General features: G+C 39.7%; 1 protein-coding gene across 11 annotated transcripts in view; it reads left to right on the top strand.

Moving 5' to 3' along the window:
• The window catches only part of mllt10 (MLLT10 histone lysine methyltransferase DOT1L cofactor), a 458,751-nt gene extending 436,107 nt beyond the window's left edge, over nt 1-22,644 (top strand). For all 11 annotated transcript variants that reach the window (XM_069914651.1, XM_069914639.1, XM_069914641.1 and 8 more), the window contains 3 exons: nt 8,535-8,628; nt 14,136-14,327; nt 21,043-22,644. In XM_069914651.1, coding sequence (XP_069770752.1) covers nt 8,535-8,628; nt 14,136-14,327; nt 21,043-21,087 — 331 coding nt within the window. In that variant the 3' untranslated portion in view covers nt 21,088-22,644. The remainder of the gene's footprint in view (nt 1-8,534; nt 8,629-14,135; nt 14,328-21,042) is intronic.
• Nucleotides 22,645-22,854: the final 210 nt, after the last annotated feature.

Below are 22,854 nucleotides of genomic sequence, written 5' to 3'. Positions count from 1 at the left end.
GCACTTGTTTCCATTCACGGTAAGGCCTGCCTCCTGTAGTCTAGATAGTACACGTCTCAACCATTTGTCATGCTCTTCCTTCGTTGGTGCATGGACTATGATGTCGTCAGAAATGTTGGCAACTCCAGGAATGCCTTGAATCACTCGATGGATTTCATACTGGTAGATCTCCGAAGCTGCATTAATTCCAAATAATAGTCTCTTGTAACGATACAATCCACAGTGGGTCACAAATGTTGTTACATCTCGGGAACCTGGATCCAGCTCTAATTGATGATAGCCCCATTTCAGATCAATTTTTGAGAATACCTTGCTGGTAGTTAGTTCTTGAAGTATTTCCTCCACTGTTGGTATAGGGTGTCATTCTCTAATTATAGCTTCATTGGCCATTCTCATGTCAACACATTACTGTCACTGCCTGAGTCTACAATGACCTGCACTGTCACTCCACCAATGATCACTGGGACCTTCTCATGATGTACTTCATTCAACGTAAATTGGTAACAACTCTGTTCCTCCTGGGTATCATCATCGTCACCGTCTATCTGGCGAATGGTATCTTTCTTTCCAGGATACTTTCCTTTCCCCCAGGCTTTGCCTTTGGAAGTTGTACTCTTCCTCTTCTGGTCTGCATTGGACTTGCTTTTGTACTTCTTTGCAAAGTGGTCCTTACCTCCACACTTTCTGCAAACTTTGCCTTTGGCCGGGGAATATGGGTCTTTTCCAAAGTGACCTCGTTTTCCACATCGATAACACTCCACGTCCTGTGTCGACGTATATCTTGGCTGGTTATGGCGATGTGAGAGCCTCTTAATTTGCTGGCTTGAGTTGTCTTTCAGGGTCATGGTATGAAATTGCCCTTCAACAGCCTCTAATGCAGCAGCAATGGCTAAAGCATTGGTGAGTTCCAACTCACTCCCTCTTTCCAGTAGATGTCTTCTGAGTTTATCTGATCTGCAGTGCTGTACGACTTGATCCAGTAATTGGTTGTCCAAATCAGCTGGCATGTAATTGCATCCAACAGCTAGCTGGCGTAGTCTCATCACGTACTGAGCAATTGTCTGGCCATCTTCTTGTCTCGTTCTCCGAAACAAATGGTGTTGAAATATAGCATTCGGTGTCACTACATAGTGTGCATTTAATGCATCTACCTTTCTTCCAGTATTCAAAAGTGTCTTAAATGTTTCCCGAACTGCGGGACCAGCAGTGAAAAGAAGTAACGCCCTTCTCTGTGCTTTTTGTTCAACTGTACCGGTATCTAGAAATAGGCCACGACTGTCGGCGTAGGATTCAAATTCTTCCAGCCATGCCTTCCACTTCACACTTACAGTGCTTGCATCACCCGTTGGGTCAAAATGAGCAATTCCACTATGTGTAAGAAAGTCACCGTCTGCACCAGCCATGAGGAAATATTCCAGCCCCAAAAGTACTGAGCAAAGAGAAAATTCTTATCACCTTGAAGTTGTCTGTAATCCTCTGTAATCTTGTTTAGTCTTTAATTTTCTTCAAGCTTCTTCCATCCTCGTCGCCAATGTCACATTTGTGGCCCGAAATGTGAAGTTAATAAAACATTAAACACAAGTTTTATCAGGTAAACTTCTCAGGGTCTTTATTTTCCCGTTTCCTTTGTTCTCCTGCTTGTGCTCTTATCTCTCTCTCATACCACGTGACTTCCGGTACATCTCATACATATTCATTATCATGACACTACCATCCATTGAGTTCCCACACTAGATTACCCCTGGCACGTGCCCACTGTATTTCCATGTGCCCTGATCTGCTGTTCTTTGTGTGCTGATTTTGAAGTTGTGCTCTATGGTGTAATCTACAATGATGTACTGATCATCATCAATCCCTCTTTGCCTCCTTTTCCTGGTCTCTGGGAAGATGCTAAGTAAGTAGCCTCTCCCTGCACAAATCCAAACAACTACAGCACAGAGAATATCTCCCCTGCCATCTTTCCACTCATCCAAGATGTCTCTTCATTTTTGAAGCCTTGGTGCACCTGCCCTTGCAGCTGAAGCCACTCCCTGTCACTCCCCTCCATGGATGCAATTAAATCTGTGTTGTATCAATCTGGCTGTCATTGAGAGTATGTGCCATTAAGGTGTTACCCTTCTTTCATCATTGTACAGTCAAGTTTCATAGAACAGAAAAATCTACAGGATGATACAGGCCCTTCAGTCCAAGGTATTGTGCCAATAACCTACTCTAACTGCCTCGAATTTTCCTACTGCATGACCCTCCATTTTTTAAAATTCCATGTACCTATCTAATACTGTACCTATCTAATACTCTTAGATTCTATTGTACCCCAACCACTAGTGTTGGCACTGAATTCCATGCACCCACCACTCCATGTGTGAAAAAGTTACCTTGTAGCGGCTGGGTAGCGGGCCGAGTGGGCACACAGCGCGGTATCACGACTGTCGCCGGTGCAGTACTCACCTAATGGACCGCACGCAAAAGATACTGAGTGCCGAGGAACGCAACATTGAACTGCTGAGTCTCCTGCCGGAAAGCGCGGGAGACTCACAAGGCTTAATTTAAACCTGCTGGTCCCGTGGATCGGTAGCAAACCCATAGTGATGTCCCATCTTGTCCCATGGAGCTCGGGACATGTGATATATAAAAGAAGCTTGTAAACTCTGAATAAATCAGTCTTGAGTTGACTACTCTGGCGTGTGTTTGTATTACTTTAGTAGCTCTACTGTAGTAGCCGCTACAACTTCTTACATCTGCCCTGTACTCAAGCACTTTAAAACTATGTTGGCCATTTCAGCCTTGGAGCAAATGCCACTTGCCATCTGCATGATCAATGTATCTCAACATCTTGTACACCTCCATCAGGTCACCACTTATCCTCCATACACCTTTTTAACCACACTATTGACCTATGCAGCAGCTTTGAGTGTCCTATGGACACAGACCTCAAGGTCTTTCAGTTTGTTCACACTGCTCAGGGGTCTCCCATTAACATTGTATTCTGCCTTCAAATTTGTCTTACTGATATGAACCAGTTCAACACTTTTCTGGCTTTGAACAGTTCAAAATTGAGCATAATTTATCAGTTTCAGTATTTTTTTGCTGTGGTAATGTTGAGTATCGGCATGCAAAAGTTATCTTGGGAGTGAACAAGATGGTTTTAGAGTTAAACAGAAAAGTCTGCAAATGCTGGGGCTAAATGCATGCACAAAAGTGCTGGAGAAACTCAGCAGGTCATGCAATATCTTTAGGAATTAAAGGGTAGCCAACATTTTAGGCCAGAACCCTTCATCAAGATGGTTTGGAACAGTGTGAAGTTCAATTGTTTTTTTACAGACTACCATCCAGCACACGGTAAATTCCAATATTGGACAATGACTGACACACAATTGTTCAACTGGATTATAAAATGTTAAATTTCAGCACAGAACAATTTTTTTCAACAGTTTTGAAGCAACTATGTATTGGGCTCTTGTATGACTGCAATTTGCATTAAGTGAGACAAATCCATTTTATCTCTTAGATTTGGCTCTTAGCACCACATTGTTCAATAGGTTGTGCTTTGGTATAGTGGCCACATGATATTTTCATGCTTGAGATGTCGATGTTTTAGGAATTACTTAAGTGCTGCTTTCTTTTAAAGTTCATCTTAGAAATTATTACAAGATATTATTCCAATGTATTGTCTGCACAGTATCTGAAGATCACACATCATTATTTATCATTAATACCTTCACTGTGAGCAATCCTCTGCTTTTTATTGGCACAGAGACAATGAAAATTTGGTCAAATCTACCCAAACTGTTTAAGTAGTCCATTGTTCTTGGATACAAATACAAAACTATAGCATTGTTTAAATGGAAACACATTAGAAAATGGTGCTGCACAATGGGAATTAGGAGTTTTTGTACCTTAAATAGAGTTCACATGCAGGTGTAGTTAGTAATTAGTAAAGCAAATGGAGTGCAGACCTTTGTTACATGGAGTATGGAGTACAAAAATCAATACATCTTGCTGCAGGACATTGGTGGAACTAAACTTGAAATAATCTGGTCCCTGAGTAAAGGACTTGCATCCAAACAACTTCATACAAGATTCGCCAGGTTAATTTCAGGAAGAATGAATTGCCTTTTGAAAACGAATTGAGCAAATTGGCCCTTGCTCATTGATGTTTAAATGGCTGAGAGGTGATATGTTGAAGCATATAAGATTCTACATTTTCCTACTATTTTTATGAAGCAAAATCTAGGATGAGGTTTTCATTGGATATTCCAGGTCCATGAGAATGCATCTTTGGCAACAGAAAGTTTACTGGATCACAAACAATTTTATGTTTGCTTCCAAGTATAACTACAGGAATCACTTTTCTAATAGCTCCATATTAAGCTTCCGAGTGTCTCACTAATCAATCTCATGTTTGGCCTGGCCTAGCCATCTCTGTGTTGCAAAGAGCACCAACCCTGACCACGTTCTTATCAGTTTTCCAAACTCATCCTCAATCCTTAGCCATAGAACAGTTACAACACAGAAACAGGCCACTCGGCCCCTCAAAGTCTGTGCTGAACTACTTTTTCTTGCCTAGTACCACTGACCTGCACTCAGTCCATAGCCCTCCATTCCTCCTCCATCCGTATATAATACCTGTCCAAATTTCCCTTAAATGTTAAAATCGAGCCTGCATCTACCTCTTCAGCTGGAAGCTTGTTCCACATTCCCACCTCTCTCTTTAAGTGAAATTCCCCTTCATGTTTCCCCTAAACTTTCCCCTTTCACCCTTAACCTCTTGTTTGAATCTTGCCCACCTCAATGGAAAAAAAGCCTATCTACATTTACTCTGTCTATCCTTCTCATAATTTTAAATACCTCTATGATATCACCCCTCATTCTTCTTTGCTCCAGGGAATAAAGTCCTAACCCATATAACCTTTCCCTGTAACTCAGTCCCTGAAGTCCAAGCAACATCCTAGTAAATCTTCTCTGAATTCCCTCTATCTTATTGATATCTTCCTAGAGTTAGTCAATCAAAACTGCACACAATACTCCAAAATTGTCCCCACTAATGTCTTATTCAACTTTAACATAGCATCCCAACTACTGTACGCAGTACTTCGATTTCTGAAATCCAATATGCCAAAAGCTTTCTTTACAGCCCAATCCACATGTGATGCCATTTGCATTTTGCCCTTTGGATACCTACAACAGGTCCCAGTTCCCCAACAAGTTCAATTCAAAATCGTGGTTCTGCCATTTCATTTTTCACAGTTAGCATAGCAGCTAGCACCACGCTGTTACAGCGCCTATGACCTGGGTTCGAATCTGGTGCTGCCTGTAAGGAGTTTGTATATTCTCCCCTTGTTTGCATGAGTTTCCTCCAGGTGCTCTGGTTTCCTTCTACCCTTCAAAATGTATCGGAGGGTGTTCTAGGTCAATTGGGTGTGGGCAGCATTGACTCATGGGCCGGAAAGGTCTGTTGCCAATCTGTATATCTAAATTTTTTTAAAATTCGGAATATCCATTCTGAAAAAGCTTTCTCCCTTGTTAATATAGCAAGAGAACACCAATCCCTCTACTTTCAGGAAAACTAAAAACATTTGGTGCTTCCCCATCCCTCAACACTACACATACAGAATTGAAGGCAGATTTGTTAGATATATCACAATGTGTGTAGAAGCTGCTCCCCTCAAGATCAGAAGAAACGACAGAAAGCAGTGAATGCAGTTCAGAACATAAAGCAAACTTTCCTCCGCTCCATGAACATTACACCTCTAATTGACCTTCCTGTTCATTGCCATCCTATAATTCTGTAAATTGTGATCCATTCACTGCTGTATGCAGTGTTAGAGATTGTCTGTTGATCTGTTTCCAGGAGAACCTTTTTCTCTGTACAAGGTATTTTGTGACAAATATATTTTAAAACTTCTTTAAGCAGGAGGAAAGAACGTTTTATTTTTGTTTCTCGGCTTTCCCAACTATCTCAAGCTAATGTCTTGTTCTTCAGATTTCAGTGGTATATATGGATTCATATTATGTGGGGTTGGGGTTGGGGGGGGTGGGGGTCGGAAACAGCCAATCTAATACAAACTTGAAGCTGACTATTGAAGTGAGTTCCCTCTTTCCAATTCCCCAAAATATTTATATTGACTGAGTCAGTAAGTTGGGAGATGATAACTATGACCTCTTAACTTCACTGTTAACCTAGAATGTTGTGTTCCAACTTGGTAAAATCGACTGCAAATAATTTATTTATTATACTTTACCATTCACACAGTAAAATTACCATGTGCAGTATGGGATGTGTATTTTTGTGCATTGTGAACATCTACAATCTTGTGGCTTCCAAGAATATCAGCACAAGATGCAGAAACTGTGCAAACGGACTTGTAACCTTTCATCAGAATTTTTATTTAAATTTGCATCTTAAAATCTTGTTTAATTTTTGAGGAAGATTGGGATAGATGTGGAAGGGAGATGCAGCAGAGAGAACAAAAATTAAGGTCTGTGATGGAATAAAGCTCAAAAGAAATTGAATGACAGAAGACCAAGTTTATAATTATTTGACTGTATACAGTACAACTCCAATTATCCTAAATTGAATTCTGCAAAATCCTCAATTATCCAAAAATTTTTAAAATTTCAGATAAATGAGGAGATCCAAATCAAATCAGAAATGCTCATTTATCCAAATTTCTTTTGGAGTTGAACTGACCTGCGGCATCGGGATCCCGGTGGAAGCAGTGAACCTCAGGCTCCAGCGACAGCGGGGACCTTGAGCTCCCAGTGGCAGCGGAGACCTTGGGCTGCAGACCTCAGGCTGCTGGCAGCAGCAGGGACATCGGGCTCCCGGCGCTAGCGTGGACCTTGGGGTCCCGGTGGCAGCAGAGACCTCGGGCTGCCAGCAGCAGCAGAGAACTCAGGCTGCGGACCTCGGGCTCCTGGGCAGGAGCTCTCGGGCAGGAGCGGGCCATCAGCAGGTTCATTTCAGTGATCGGTGGTGGCCAGTATTTTTTGGTGAGAATTAAACATTATTTTAATGCTGAAAAAGTCTTCCCTCGTTGTTTATTGTATCTTAAATACTGTTACAAGTGATTTGCCATTGCTGCTGACCAGTCCTTTGAAAAAAACATTTACACGAAATCGGTCTGGTCCCCACTATTTCGGATAATCGGAGTTGTACACTATATACAACCAGACAAAGCAGCGTTTCTCAGTGTTGTTTTCTAGCTTGTGAATAACAATACAGTACATGTACATGGGTAAGATGTATAGAGAAGACAATGAATGACATTTAAAATAACTGGAAGAGAGAAGAAGTTGAAAGCTAAAAATGAGCTATCAGTTCCCCAGTCTGCCTGTGTACTAAATTGCCAGGTTTTAATTTTGAAAACAAAACTGTCTTTAGATTTCACACTAATTATTGGGATCTTCTGTTGCTCCCACATATGACATGTTTTCTTAACAGAAATGCATGTCAAATCAATAACATTTATGGTGTAATGTCATAAAACATGAATAATTTATTTCTGAAACCATCAGAAAAAAACATCGTGCAATGTATGCAAGTTGGTTAGGATTTTACTAAAATTTACCAAATTATGTCAGATTTCAAAAAGAACCCAAATAGCTATCTTACAAGGCATGGGTTAAGAATTTGAGAGAAAAATGCAGATATTTAAAATCTAAAGCAAAAACAGGAAATTCTGGAAGCATACAGCAGTTCAAGCAGCACCTCCAGGGAAACATACAGGCAGTGTTTCGGGACAAGGACTCAAAATATCAATGTGAGAAGACAAACTAAATGTAGGTATTCTTCAAAACACACCCAATCTGCCTTTATCTTCTCCTACATAGCGAAGACTACAATGTAGGCTTGAAAAGCAATACATTAAATTGGACAACAGTCAAATGAATTGTAGCTTCACCTGGATGGACTTTTGGGGCAAACCAGTAATGATAGAAGTTAACATGAGGAAAGATTGGGCAGGCAATCTTATGAGGTTAAGAAGGCTGAAGGTTATTATTAGAACTGTAGATAATTATGAAAGTAATTGATAAGATAGAAGCAGGGAGGTTGTTTCCACAGGCAATTCAGACTAAAACTAATGGACATAGCCTCAGCATTCGGTAAAGTAGATTAAGACAGAGATGAGGAGGAATTGTTTCTCTCAGAGAGGAGTGAATATGTGGAACTCTTTGATCAATAAAGCAGTGGAAGTGGCCCCATTAAATATACTTAAGATGCTGATAGATAGATGCTTTAATAGTAGGGAAATTGAAGATTATGTGGAACAAGAAAGTAAATGAGCCTAGTCCTTGGCTAGATCAGGAATAATCTTATTGAGTGGAATGGCAGAGCATGCTCCATGGGCCAAATGGCCTACTCCTGCTCCTATTTCTTGTTCTAAAATGCTAAAAGCGTTAAAAATATTCTGTTACATCAAAACGTTGACTTTTGAGAATCTGTTCCTAATAAAGTTTGTGTGTGTGTGTGTGTGTGTGTGTGTTTTGCAGACAGTATACTACAATCTGAAAAAAATATTTTTGTTTTCTAGCATGCCAGGATTTAATTTACTTTCTGAGCAACAGAGACAATTGTTACTGCAACAACAGCTTCAACAATTGTTACCATCCCATCAACTTACTCCAGTAAGACTATTCTTTTATCTCTTATAAATAGATGAATAAGATGGCTTACTTATTTGAGAGCTTGTTTTGTTACCTTTATATTATAGAAAGAACCATTGAAATGTTACAACACAAGTAGAAGCCATTCATCCATTCTGATCCATGCCAGTCAAGAAAGAGCACATCACCCAAATCCCACCACTTGTTATGTTAGCCCTCAATGCCACTGCTCTCTGAGTACACATCCAATATTTAAAGATAAAGACATCTGCCTTTACTACCCATTCTGGCGGTGAGAGTATCTGGATAAAAAATATCGTGATTTTTACCTCTACTCATTCTATTTATTTGCCTTTGTTTTTAGTACCTCTCTCTAAATCCTTCCCATTTAGTCTCCATGCCTCTCATGATTTTATGCAGATCAAGAAAGTTTTTTTCTCTGCCCCTCTGTTCCAAGGTAAATAGCCCAAATCTCTTCAGCCTTTCCTGAGAGATTCATTACCCTGAATTAGATCCAGTATGACTTCTCCTCTCGTCAGCTGGTCCACTTCTAGTTCTCCTAAGTCCCTTCTTAAGTTTTTTCCTGCCAAATAATTCTCATGAACTTTGCCTAATTTCTTTCTCCTCTTTGCTTGCTTCTCCCTCATAATGAAATGTTCCTCCTTTCTTGTAAGTCATGGTTCCTTTATCCTACCATCCTTTTCCTTTCTCAAGAGGGCAAACTATCCAGAACCCCATGCAAATGGTCCCAAGACAATCAGCATATCTCTGCTGTCCATTTACATGAGAACATCTGTTTCCAGTTATCGGCCCCAGATTCCTGCCTAATACCATCATCATTTGCCCTCCGCAATTAAATATTTTCCCATATCATCTGCTCTTCTCCTTGTCCATGGCTATGGTAAATGTAATTGAATTATGTTTACTATCTTCATAATGCTTGTCCACTGACAGATCTATCAGTGGTAGTTGGATGAACATTAACAAGTTTGGGATCCATCCAGATCTTCAAATTAGATCTGATATATCATTTATTTTCATGTTGATTGTTCCACAAAGCACCATGAGCAACATGAATTCTGCGTAGATTATTTAATATGGAAAGCTTCATAAGAGACTTTAGAAATGGTAACAGCACAGAAGGAGGCCTTTAATAGTGAATCCATTAAAAGCAATCAAGTTATTCCCACTACTGTGTTTTCTCCCCATTGTCGTAGAATTGCTTTTAGATCCATCTTTTTTTACTCCTACAATTGAACGTGGCTTCACTATTGCCCCTGCGACCACATGTCCTCCATCATCAACATTCGTGGACCCAAACAGCCCTTCCAAGTGAAGCAACACTTCATTTGTGAATCTGCAGGTGACACAGATTGGAAGATCATTTCGTTGAGCCCCTTTGTTCTGTCTGCTGCAAGAACAGGGATCTTCCAGTGGCCAACCATTTTAATTATACATGCCATTCCCACACCACTATGTCCATCCATAGCCTCATGCACTGCCAAACTATAACTACCTGGAAATTGGAGGAACACTTTCTCCAGATTACAAAATGAGATTGGATGAACCTGTATCACAAATAGAGATAACTACGGCTATCTCTTCTTTGCAATTTGGAAAATCACCAGGTCCCGGCAGGTTTCCTGTGGGGTTTTTTAAATCTTTACTCCCACCTTATTTAAGTTCAGTTTTGTTTGATTCATTTAAGGAAGGTAAGCTTCCAGCATCATTCAGTGAGGCTGGCATTACTCTCATTGAATAGAAAGGTAAAGATCCTATAGAGTGCTCCTCCTACAGGCCAATTTCTTTATCAATGTTGATGTTAAAATTTTGGCTAAAGTTTGGCCCTGTAGATTGGAGAATATTTTACCATCAATTATATCCGAGGACCAGACCAGCTTTATTAAAAATTGGTACTCTTATTTCAATATACGTCACTTATTTAACATTTTATACTCCTGATGACACCAGGACAAAGGATTCTTCTGACCGCTTGCGGCTAGTAGACAGTGGCATGCAGTTTGAAAGGAGAGTTGGAGAGAAAAGACATTAGGGGAAACTAAAGAATAAACGGAAAGAGAAAGGGGAGGGAGATACTTGAAACAAGGACAATTGTTGTTCTAATTTCATGTCAAGTGAATTTTTTTCAACCTGTGAAGTCAGTTCGGCTCCGAAAAAAATTCAGATAAATGAGGATTTCTGATTTGTTTCGGATATCCTTATTTATCCTAATTTTTTTTAATATCGGAAAAATTAGGATTTCAGAGAATATGATTTTGGTTAATTGGAGTTGTAATGTACTTACTTAGGTATTATAGTTTCAGGAAAACACAATTGTCTTTTTAAAGAAAATGTCCTTACCCTGTTAAAACACGTGAAACAGCATTTAACGCAGTGGTCACCCTTGTCCACATCTTTTATGGGCCACATTATCTATCAAAATGAATATTTTGCCTAAATTCAGCCTATACTAATTTATATTCCTAAACCTTTTTTTGATGCATTAGACTCTATTATATTGTCCTATTTATGGAAGAATAAGCGATCTCGATTAAGTAAAGTTCACCTTCTAAAATCTAAAATAAATGGAGGTATGGCTCTGCCTAATTTCCAATTTTATTACTGGGTGACTAATATATGCAACCCTATGTTTTTGATACACTTTCATAAACGACTTGACTGTCAATTTTGGGTAGCAATAGAGTTGCGTACATTTAAAAACCACTCCATGCCAGCTTTTCTTGGATCCTCACTTCCTTTTTCTTTAGATAAATCTATTGATAATCTGATTGTTAGACACACTGTAAGGATATGGGCCCAGTTCAGAAAACATTTTGGATTTTATGGTTTTTTTCTTTCAAGTTATATTCTATTCAATCATTTCTTCCAACCTTCCTTGCACAACTCTGCATTTCAAAAGTGTTTTAAAGATCTTTTCTTTGATAATTTGCATTTTTTTAACAACTTTCTGAAAAGTTCAATCTACCTAATACCCATTTTTTTAGATACTTGCAAATCAGACATTTTCTCCACTCTCAGACAACTAACTTTTCTGGTGTACCTGATACAAACATTGTTGATGTGCTTTTTTAATTTACAACCCATTCTTAAAGGTTTAATATCCATTATTTATGATAGGATGGCAGGTTTAAGATCTTCCCCTCTTGATAAAATTAAATCTGCATGGGAAAGAATTTAAATCTTTCATTGTTGGATGAGGTTTGGGATTTAATCCTTAGATTAGTTAATTCCACATCCCTCTGTGCCCATCATTGTTTGTTGCAATTTAAAATTGTGCATAGGGCTTATATGTCCAAAGCTAAATTATCTTGTATTTATTCAGATGTAAATTCTTGTGGATAAATGTAAGAGAGATGAGGCCTCTCTTGTTCATATGTTTTGGACATGCCCAAGCCATGAAAAATATTGGAGGGATGTTTTCCAAACCCTATTCTTAATCCTTAATTTAAACCTTTGAACCTAACCTTCTGGTTGCCCTCTTTGGTATCACTGGAGAGGATGGCGTCCGTTTGACTGCAATTAAATCTCAGGTTCTGTTTTTCATCTTTTGGTCAGACATGCGATATTAATAAGATGGAGAGATGCTGCTCCACCCACTCATGCTCAATGGTTGAGGGATATTATGTCCTGTTTAAATCTAGAAAATATATGTTATTCTGTTAGTAACTTAGACATAGGTTTCAAAACCTATGGGGACCTTTCCTGAGCTACTATCAGAACCTTTAGTTTTATAATAAAACCTGTCTTCCAACTCTATTATATTACCATATAACAATTTACAGTACGGAAACAGGCCCTATCGGCTCTTCTAGTCCGCACCGATCTACATGAAACTCCACAAGTTCCACCTACCCACTCCCATGCCCATAACCCTCCTACTCCCTCACATCCATGTACTCGTCTAATCTCCTCGTAAATGACAGAATTGACCCTGCCGCAACTACCTCTTCCAGAAGATCATTCCACTCAGCCACCACACTCTGAGTGAAGAAGCATCCTCCTAAAGTTTTGCCCCCTAACCCTTAACTTATGACCCCTTGTTCCAATCTTCCCCAACCTCAGGGGAAAGAGCCTATTCACATCCAGGCATAAGACAAACTTTAATTATAGAACCAACTTGGTAATGGACTCAAGAGATGGGGGAGAAAATGAAAATTTAATATTCAAAATAAAATTGTAAGATGTTTTGTTACTTTTTAGATGTATTCTATAAATTAGAAAACTGTTGATTTCTTTATATTTAGCATCACTGTTGTGTATTTTACAAATTTTCTGCATATATCTGTTTACTTATGTAAAATTTAATTAAAATATTTGGAAAAGAAAGAATTTACCACATTATCATCCAGATCACAATATAAATGACAATCAACAATGAGCCCAGCACAAATCCCTGTACACAACTAGTCACAGGCCTCCAGTCAGATTGGAAATCCTCTACTATCACTCTCTGGTTTCTCCCACAAAGCCACAGTCATAGGTGTAAGAACGCAGCCCTGTGGTGTTCTGGTACTGGTGGAGATTGTGGAGGAGAAGTTCTTACAAATTTTCACTGATTGTTGCCTGGAGGTGAGGAAATCCATGATCCAATTACATTGTGGGCAGTTAACTCTTAGATCTTGGAGTTTACTGATCAGTTTTGACTGGATGATGGTATTAAATCCTGAACTGTAGCCGTAAAAGAGCAAAGGGATTGGGGGAATCACAGTATATGACACAAAAATGTTAGCATCTAGTTACTACGTAAATTGTAAAGCTAATAGAATTTTGGTATTTATTGGGAGGAATTTGGAGTATAGTAATATGGATGTTTTGATATAATTTGACGATGCTCGTGATTCTGCACCTTTTATTCTGCCCACAGTTTTGGGCTTCAATTCTAAGGAAGGATTTGTTTAGATTGAAAGCAGTGCAAAAGAGGTTTACAGGGTGGGTTCCTTGGATTAGAAAGTTGTTGTATAAAGACATTGAACAAGTTGTCTTGAAGAATGAAGGACTCTGAAGGAGATTAGCAGAGTGAGTACTGAAAAAATGTTTCAATCAGTTGGATATCTAGAATATGAGGGTATAATTTCAAGCAAAGGTTTGGTTATTTAAAGAGAAAATGTTTCTTTGATCATTGTGTATTTCCTACCTTCGGCACTCTAGAAGTCAGGTAATTGAATATGTTATTAACAGAAATTAACCCACATTTAATCTACAAGGCAGTCAGAGGTCATGGGACAAAGCGGAAGTATGATATCCAGTTAAGTTTGGAACTTCCATGATCTTATTGAATAGCAGCGATGTCTCGAAAGACCAGCTGTTGCCCCTTTATGTTACATTCTTGTTTGTTGCTAGTATTCACTCACCAATGATTTCAAGGGTCCTGATGTTACCTGTTTATTACATTATTTTCACCTCTTCATTATGATTAATGTGCTCGTAACTGAAAACTTTAGGAGGATATCTTGTGTATATGCTGTTAATTTGAAATGCACATTTTGTATTCTTTTCTTTAAAATCAGGAACAACATCAGGCTCTGTTTTATCAGATAATGCAGCAACATCAGCATGAGCTCCAGCAACGACAGATCACTGGGACAACACACATTCCTATGAATAACTTACTGGCAAGTTCCCAGACACAGCCACTTCACACGGTTCCTCCTAACCCTTTCATATCCATTCATAGTGAAGCTTCCACACCAAAAGTTGCAGTGAGTAGAATATCTAAATCAGCTTTTTTTCTCCAACAGTAACAGTTGAGGCGAAAATTTATTTTATCTTCGTAGATCTATTTGGATCATATTTCAATGTAGTTGAAATTGAACACAATGCAATTTCAAAGAGGCTTGTTTCAAATATATGTTTCTGCATTTTATTTAATGCAAGGAGTAAAAATACTGTATAAATTTTTTAAAATGAAGAAAAAATATATGTAAATATAAAAATTACATATCATGGTTCCGGGGATCCAGGGGCTGTTTATTTGGACGGACCAACATGACGGTGGCCACAGGCTGGTAGGGCAGTGAAACATCGCTGCCACAGAATGCGTTCTATTTTCAAGACACAAAGGTGGTGGCAGACCTGGTATTCAAGCTGGGAGAGGTAAGCGCAGGCCCAGATTAACATACGTCCGACTTAGGTCCATTTTGAGATCCAACCGATCAATCAGAATGGAACTCATATATATGTTGGGGACCACCTGTACTTTAGATAGCAAAGTTGAAGATACATAATCAACATTTTGGGCTTGAACCTTTCATCAGAAGGCTCAAGCCTGAAAAGTTTGTTTTAGAACATAACACTACTTCACAATACAGGCCCTTCAGCCCTGGATGTTGTGCCGATCCATTTATTCCTTTTAAAAAATGTTTTTGTTTCCACCACCATCCCTGGCAAGGTATTCCAGGCACCCACAATTATGCATAAAAAATCTTATCCCTGATGTCTCCCCTAAACTTCCCACCCATTACTTTATACATATATCCTCTGGTGTTTGCTATTCCTGTCCCGGGAAACAGGTGCTGGCTGTCCACCATATCTATGCCTCTCATAATCTTGTAGACCTCTATTAAGTTTACTCTCATCCTTCTACACTCCAAAGAGAAGAGTCCCATCTCTGCTAACCTTGACTCATAAGACTTGTTCCCAATCCAGGCAGCATCCTGGTAAATCTCCTCTGCACCCTCTCCATAGCTTCCACATCCTTCCTATAATGGAGATTTGTAGAGTTGCAACATGACCTCGCTCCTCCTGAACTTAATCCTCCTATTAATGAAGCCCAGCATCCCATAGGCCTTCTTAACTATCCTATCAACCTGTGCGGTGACCTTGAGTGATGTATGAATTTGAATCCCCAAGTTCCCTATGTTCATCCATACTCTTAAATAACCTGCACTCAGCCTTCTGGTTTGTCCTTCCAAAATGCATCACCTCACACTTACCTTCAGCTCCATCCAAAACTCTCCAACCTTCGCAAACTTATTGACCCATCCTTTCACCTCTTCATCCAGGTCATTTATAAAATTCACAAAGAGCAGGCATCCCAGAACAGATCATTGTGGCACTCCACATGTCACTGACCTCTGGGATTAATAATTTCCTTCCACTACTACTCTTCCTGCGAGCCAAAATTTATCCACAGAGCCAAGGTTCCAATGATCCTATGCCTCATGAACTTTTGGATGAATCTCTCATGGGGAACCTTGTCAAATCCATGTAGACCACATCTACCACCCTACCCTCATCAATTTCTTTTGTTACCTCCTTAAAAATTTCAATTAGGCTCATAAGGCATGACCTTTCATTCACGAAGCCATGCTGACTATCCTTGAGCAGACTGTACTTTTCCAAATGCTCATAGATTCTATCCTTAAGAATCCACTCCAATAGTTTGCACACTCCGACAAAGGACTCACCGGCCTATAATTCCCAGGATTCTCCCCATTGTCTTTTTTAAACAAGGGGACTACATTTGCCATTCTCCAATCCTCAACATTTCCCCTGCGGCCAAAGAGGATTCAAAGATCATAGCTACTGCTCCAGCTATCTCTTCTCTCACTTCCAACAGCAGCCTGGAGTATATCGCATCTGGCCCCGGGGACTTATCAATCTTGATGTTTTCAAGACAATCCAACACTTCATGTTCCTTAATATCTGCATTGTCCAGCACACAGGCCTGTTCTATTTTGACATCACCTTGATCAAGATCCTTTTCTTTTGTGAATACTGAAGCAAAGTATTTATTTGGGACCTCCCTAATCTCCTCCACCTCCAGGCACATGTTACCTACTTTATCTTTTAGCGGCCCCACCTTCATTCACATCATCCTTCTGTTCTTCACATACACATAGAACGCCTTGTGGTTCTCCTTAATTCTACATGCCAAGGCCTTTTCATGCCCACTTCAAGCTTTCTTCCTTCTTCCTCTTGACTAGTTGCCTCATCTGTTTCATCAGCCACAGTTCCCTTTTCCTACCATCTTTTCCTTGTCCCAATGGGTCAAACCTATCCTGAACCCAGCACAATTGGTCCCTAAACTTCCTTCACATTACTTCTGTGGTTTCTCCCCAAACATCTGTTTCCAATTTACTCTCGCTGGTTTCTGCATCATCTCTTCATAATTAGCCTTTCCCCAGTTAAGCACTTTCTCTTTTTTTTTTCTCCTTTTCATAGTGATGTTGAAGCTAAGGGAATTGTGGTAAACTCTCTCCAAAATGCTTCCCCCACCAAGAGCCAAGCGGTCTTCCACCTGACCAGGTTCATTACCCTGAACTATATCCAGTATGACCTCTCCACTCATCAGCTGGTCCACATACTGTGCCAGGAAACCTTCCTGAACACACCTGACAAATTCAGTCCCATCCATCCCTCGCAGTCAGGAGGTGCCAGTCAATATTAGGGAAGTTGAAATCACCTTTAACTATAACCCTGTATTTTCCGCACCATTCAAAAATCTGTTGGTGACCCAAGGGCTATTTGGGGGCCTATAGAGTACTTTTAGCACAGTGATAGCTCCCTTCCTTCTTCTGACTTCCACCCACACTGACTCAGTGGACACTCCCTCTGCAGCATCCTCCCTTCTATACTGTGGTACTGTCCCTGACCAATATTGCTACTCTACCCCCCTTTCCCCTTTTTCACACCCACCCTATTCCTTTTAAAACACCTAATCCCCAGTACCTGCATCAGCCAATCTTGCCCTTCCTCCAGCAAAGTTTCAGCCATAACATCGTACTTCCATGTACTGATCCACGCTCTAAGTTCATCCCCTTTATTCCTAATCCTCCTAGCATTGAAATAGACAGATTTCAACCCTTCTAACTGGCTATATTTATGCCTGTCCTTCCTCACAAACTCAGAACACACAGCATCATGCTTTTAACCTCCTGCTCTATTCTCTGCACTCACATTCTGGTTCCCACCACCTGCCAAACTAGTTTAAACCCTCCCCAACAGCTATAGCAAACCTATCCACCAGAATATTGGTCACTTTCCAGTTCATTTATAGCCCGCCTTTTTTGTACATCAGACCTTCCCCAGAAGAGATCCAAATGATCCTGAAATCTGAACCCTTTCCCCCTTCACCTACTCTTCAGCCACGCATCCATCTGCCACACCTTCCTTATCCTATCCTCTCTGGCACTTGGCACAGGCTGCAGTCCTGAGATTACCACCCTTGATGTCCTGCTTTTTAACTTCTTTCCTAATTTCCTATAATCCCTCTTCAGGATCTCATCCCTACTCCCATTTAAGACATTGGTCACCATGTGGACTATGACATCTGGCTGCTCACCCTCCACCTCCAGAATGCTATGAACTCAATCAGATACATCCCTGATCCCAGCACCTGGGAGGCAACATTTTATCTGGGAGCCTCTATCTCATTCACAAATCCTCCTATTTTCTCTCCTAACCAATGAGTCCCCATTTAGCATAGTTCTCCTATTCTCCCCCTTCCCTTCTGAGCTGAGGGGCTAGCCTCTGTGTCAGAGATATGACCACCACGACTTGTTTCCCCCCCACCACCACCCCCCCCCCAACAGTATCCAAAACAGTACACTTGTTTTTATGGGGACTGGCCACAGGGGTGCTCTGCACTGCCTGCCTCTTTCCCTTCCCTCTCCTAACAAGTCACTTTGTTACCTGTCACCTGATTTTAAGGGGAGACTGTCTCCCTGAAGTTCCTCTCTATCACTGCCTCTGCCTCCGAATGATCTTGAGTTCATCCAGCTCCAGTTGCAGTTCCTTAACATGGTCTCCTAGGAGCTGCCATGGGATGCAGGTGTTGTTCATCAAGGACAATTGTTCTGTCCTAGATTTCCAACATCCTGCAGTCGTATCATTTGACTGCCCTAGCCACTGACTCCATTAACTCTTTCAAGGAGTAAATTCAAAGATCATACCTTCGTGGAACCAAGCTCGTCCATAGCCTCAGCTCACCAAAGCCTTGTGAGCTTAAGCTTTTAAGTCCCACACCTACCCTGAGCCACTCACACACTGGCCTCTCCCCTTATCCTTTTTTTATTATTATTTACAAATTTTCAAGTCAAACAGTGCAAAGGACAAAATAAGTTTCCAAAAAAAGTAATATACATCCATTAATAGCTATTGCATGTCTAACTATAATTAACTGTACCTACCCTCCCCCTCTTCCTCTCCCCTCCCCTGAGAAAAAGTAAGAAAAATAGAAAAAGAATAGAGAGCAAGAAAACAAGATAGTTCAAGACTAGACTAAAAGGAGAGAAATAATAAGAGGTTGTCAGTTATGCACCATCCACTAATTATCTAGCTTTTCTAGATCCAAGGAAGAGGTACAGATGGTGCGCTTCAAAGCGGGGGGTGGGGGGGGGAGACAAGATTTACATCATATTTGTTCCTCAAAATACAAGTGATTTTCTCAAGGGGAACATGGATTTGCATTTCCACATTCCATTGTGCCATTCCTGGCATTTCCTGGCCACCGCCAATGCAACCTTTACAAATTGCATTTGAAATTTGGACGGCCTCATTTTTGGTCTTATGCCCGCAATGTTTCCCAGTATAAAACAATTCTGGGTTTTGTGGAAAATATTTTCCTAAATTTGTTCTAGGAGATTCCCTAGATCAACCCAGAAGGGCCTCACCTTGGAACATGACAAGGTTGAATGTAGAAAAGTTCCCACCGCTGTGCCACATCTAAAACATTGGTCTGAAATTTTTGATTTAAGCTTATTTAATTTTGCAGTGTGAAATAGAACTGATATAAGAAATTATACTGTATCAGTCAATATCTAACATTAAATGTATTTGTCATACTGTCTTGATATAGATCGGACCACTATTGTTCTCCAATTCTGTCCAAGTCTGATTGCCACCTCTGTCTTGACTTATGTAACCTTTTAGGAGTTTTTGCTTGAAATAGGAAATATACTGCTAAAATAAATTTCTTTATTTCTTTCGAATCAGTCTCCAAATCGCTGCACTTGGTAAAGTCATTGACGGACTTAATTTGTCCCTTAAATAAGATCTCAGTTGAAGATAGCAGAGAAAAGAATTTTTAACACACCATGCATATTTTTTTAACTGATCGAATGACATAAGTTTAAATTTCCTCTGCTCATAACAGTCCTCGATACATGTGATCCCTTTCTGAGACCAGTTGTCGAGGATCTTATTATCCTATATTAATGGCATTAATATATTTTGAGTCAGGAGTGTTTTTGGTGATAACCCTGCCTTAATTCCAATCTATTGATATATTCTAAACATTATTGACATGTTTTAATACTGGGGCTTCGCTTATTCCTGAAACCAATTTAGCATATTACCCCTTATCTTTATTACTCCTCCCACCAATCACTGTTCTATTTAACCCTTAACTTGCTTTTTAAAGACACTCATGTCCAGCTACCTCCCGACAGTCCCAGCTCTCTAGAATCCCATGTTCCTAATAACTGTCCCGAGATGGCTGTGTCCCAAGTCCCGCTCTGCTCTTTTTTAAAGGCATTCACCTCCAGCTGGCTCCCAACAGACCCAGCTCTCGAGTCCCACACTTCTCATAAGTCCTGAGATAGCTGTGTATCTTTATTTTTGCTATATAAAGTACATTGTTTGACCAGCTGAGTTTCTCCAGCATTGTGTTTTTATTTAATGAAACTTGTTTTAAAAATCTTGATAAATACAAATACTTTAAGCTACAGAATATTTTTAAATAACATGGACTATTTGGGAAAAAAAGGAATTTTGAAAACTGAAGTACTAAATGTAAGTTGTGTGGAATAAGTAAAAACACAAAGTGCTGGAAAAGCTCAACACGTCAAACAGTGTCCTTTATGTAGCAAAGGTAAAGATTCATCACCGACTTTTCAGGCTTGAGCTCTTCATCAAAGTACGAGAAAATGCCGGCAAGTGTCCAAACAAAAGATGGGGCGATGGCAACAAAGACAGGAGATGATAGGTGGAGAAAGGAGAGAGGGAATAGCAGCAATGAGGGAGAGGAGGGATGGCTGGGTGGGTGGAAGAACTGGAAAGAGAGGAAAGGGGAGGGGAAAGAAAAGGCAAGCAGGTTTAATGGAAAGCAGTAAAGTCAATGTTAATGCCATTTAGCTGGAGAGTGCCCAGATGGGAAATAGGGTGTTGTTCCTCCCAATTTACAGGTGGTCTGGGTGGGATAGTATACAAGGCCATGGACAGACATGTGAGTGTGGGAATTTGACTCAGAATTGAAATGGTTAGCCACTGGGAGGTCGCTGTGGTTGCGAACAGAGAGAAGGTGCTTAGTGAAACGATCTCCCAATCTGCGACCGGTCTCTCCGATAAAAGGGCACTGTTTGATCTGCTGAGCTTATCCAGCATTTTGTGTTTTTTCCTCAACCACGATGTCTACAGATTTTTGTGATTTACTTCTGTGGAATATTTCTAACATACCTTTTCCTTTCTCTCCAGAGGCTCAGTGAAAAAAGCAGCCCTGTCACACAAGAGAAGAGTTGACACAGAATTCCAGAATGTGTTGTCTTGTTGTAGCAGCTCAACTTGCTACATATTGGATGAATGAATCCTACTCTGTCTCCAGCAGGAATAAATGTGGCAAATACACTGGTCTCACACTTGAACATAAAACCAAAATAAACTTCCACAAACCATTCCTAAATTGTCATGTGGTTTACTGGTTTGCAGCTTGATTGCACTAATATAAAACTTTGCAACACTTGAGATTGAGGAAACTGAAAGATAAATTCGCTTGCAACTTCATCAGTAAAACTTGAATCAATCAGATTTTATGCTTGTATTGGTTGTTTTGATGCCAGTGTAATTAAGAGATTTAAATACAAAATTAAATCTTTAAAAATGACAAATGCAAATCCATTGCAAAAAGTGACATTGTTCAAGGTCCTGCATATGTGATGAACTGGTCTTGGGATTTGCATTACCCGAGGTGTACGTTGCATGAATTTTGTGTTGTGCTCTATCCCTTTACAGTGAATGTTTCCAGGACCACTTCAAGCATGGGTACTCAGATGTGGTGCAATAGGCTTCTGAGATTTTTGGTCGCTGGGGGACCTGATCACTATAAAAGAGGAAGCAATGGATTAGCCTGCTGCTAGGCAAGGTTCCTTTGAGAGATGTGTTGGCTGTCAGCCTAACCAAGTGCCTGTTGCGAAGTCCATTGTGAAATAGCTCTGGACAGCTGAGTATGCACTCAATCACAATTCCTGTTACAACAGCAGGAAATTTCCTTCTTGGAAGTAATTCCCAGCTCTCCATCGTCAAACCAATCCCCTCCACATAAAATTGCAGTTCGTTATGATTCGTCTCAAGATTGAATGTTGCACAGTTTGTATCTTTCATCTGTAAATATGCTTTGTGAATTTCCTTAATTTTTGGCAAATTGAAATAAAACATCAATATTTTGGTTTGTAATATTTCTAATTAACAGTTATGAAGTTGAGTGGGAAAGTATCATTTTATTAATTTATTTTTATACATGCAGGGGAATTTTAGAAAAAGCAGTATGGCCAACTGGATTTTGTAGATATGGATAAATAGATCAGTGTGGTTCATTTTAGATTCTTACTTTCAACCCACTGATTGTTCTCTTAACAACTCTGTACAGATTTTGAAGAAATTTTGCTGTAGTGTTTATTTTGCTTAGTTGTAAAATTTCAAATGTACTAAAGAATGATATTAAAAATCTCAATAATTGTTAGTAATGTTTATACTTATGAGCAGGCATTACTGGTTTGCTAATAATTGAGGGACTAAAACCATTATACAAATTAAGTGTTATGGAAAATGTACCTGATTACTTCTTTACTGCCTCCTGTGGCCTACAACAAAAATGAGCTGACATTTTATTTATTTGTTGCTTAAATAATGATGGTGTTGTATAAATATTTTCTGAGTGGTTTTTGGATTCCAAAGAGATTTTACTTGTGTTTTAACAGTTTTTGTATGTTGAGCTTTTCAGCTGACCTATTGTACATGAAAAATTAAGTTATCTCAAAGTTAATTCTCTGCATATAAAATTAAAATTAAATTTTTAAAATATTTTAAAGAATAATGTTCATTATTTTGCACACTGCATCCAAAGAAAATAAAATTTCAGTTGGGCAGTAGCCCTTGGGCCTCATCCATCATTCAATAACAATATAGTCCCACTTTTATCTCCTGTCTGTTCTCTGTAACCTTTGACTCCCTGACAGATATGTCTTTCTGAACCTTGAACATATTCAGTGATTCTGGTCCAATCGTTCTCTA

Source organism: Narcine bancroftii, chromosome 1 (assembly GCF_036971445.1).
Source record: "Narcine bancroftii isolate sNarBan1 chromosome 1, sNarBan1.hap1, whole genome shotgun sequence".
Classification (NCBI taxonomy): Eukaryota; Metazoa; Chordata; class Chondrichthyes; order Torpediniformes; family Narcinidae; genus Narcine; species Narcine bancroftii.
The sequence above is the reverse complement of the archived record's forward strand: the minus strand, read 5'-3'. Positions and strand labels throughout refer to the sequence as shown.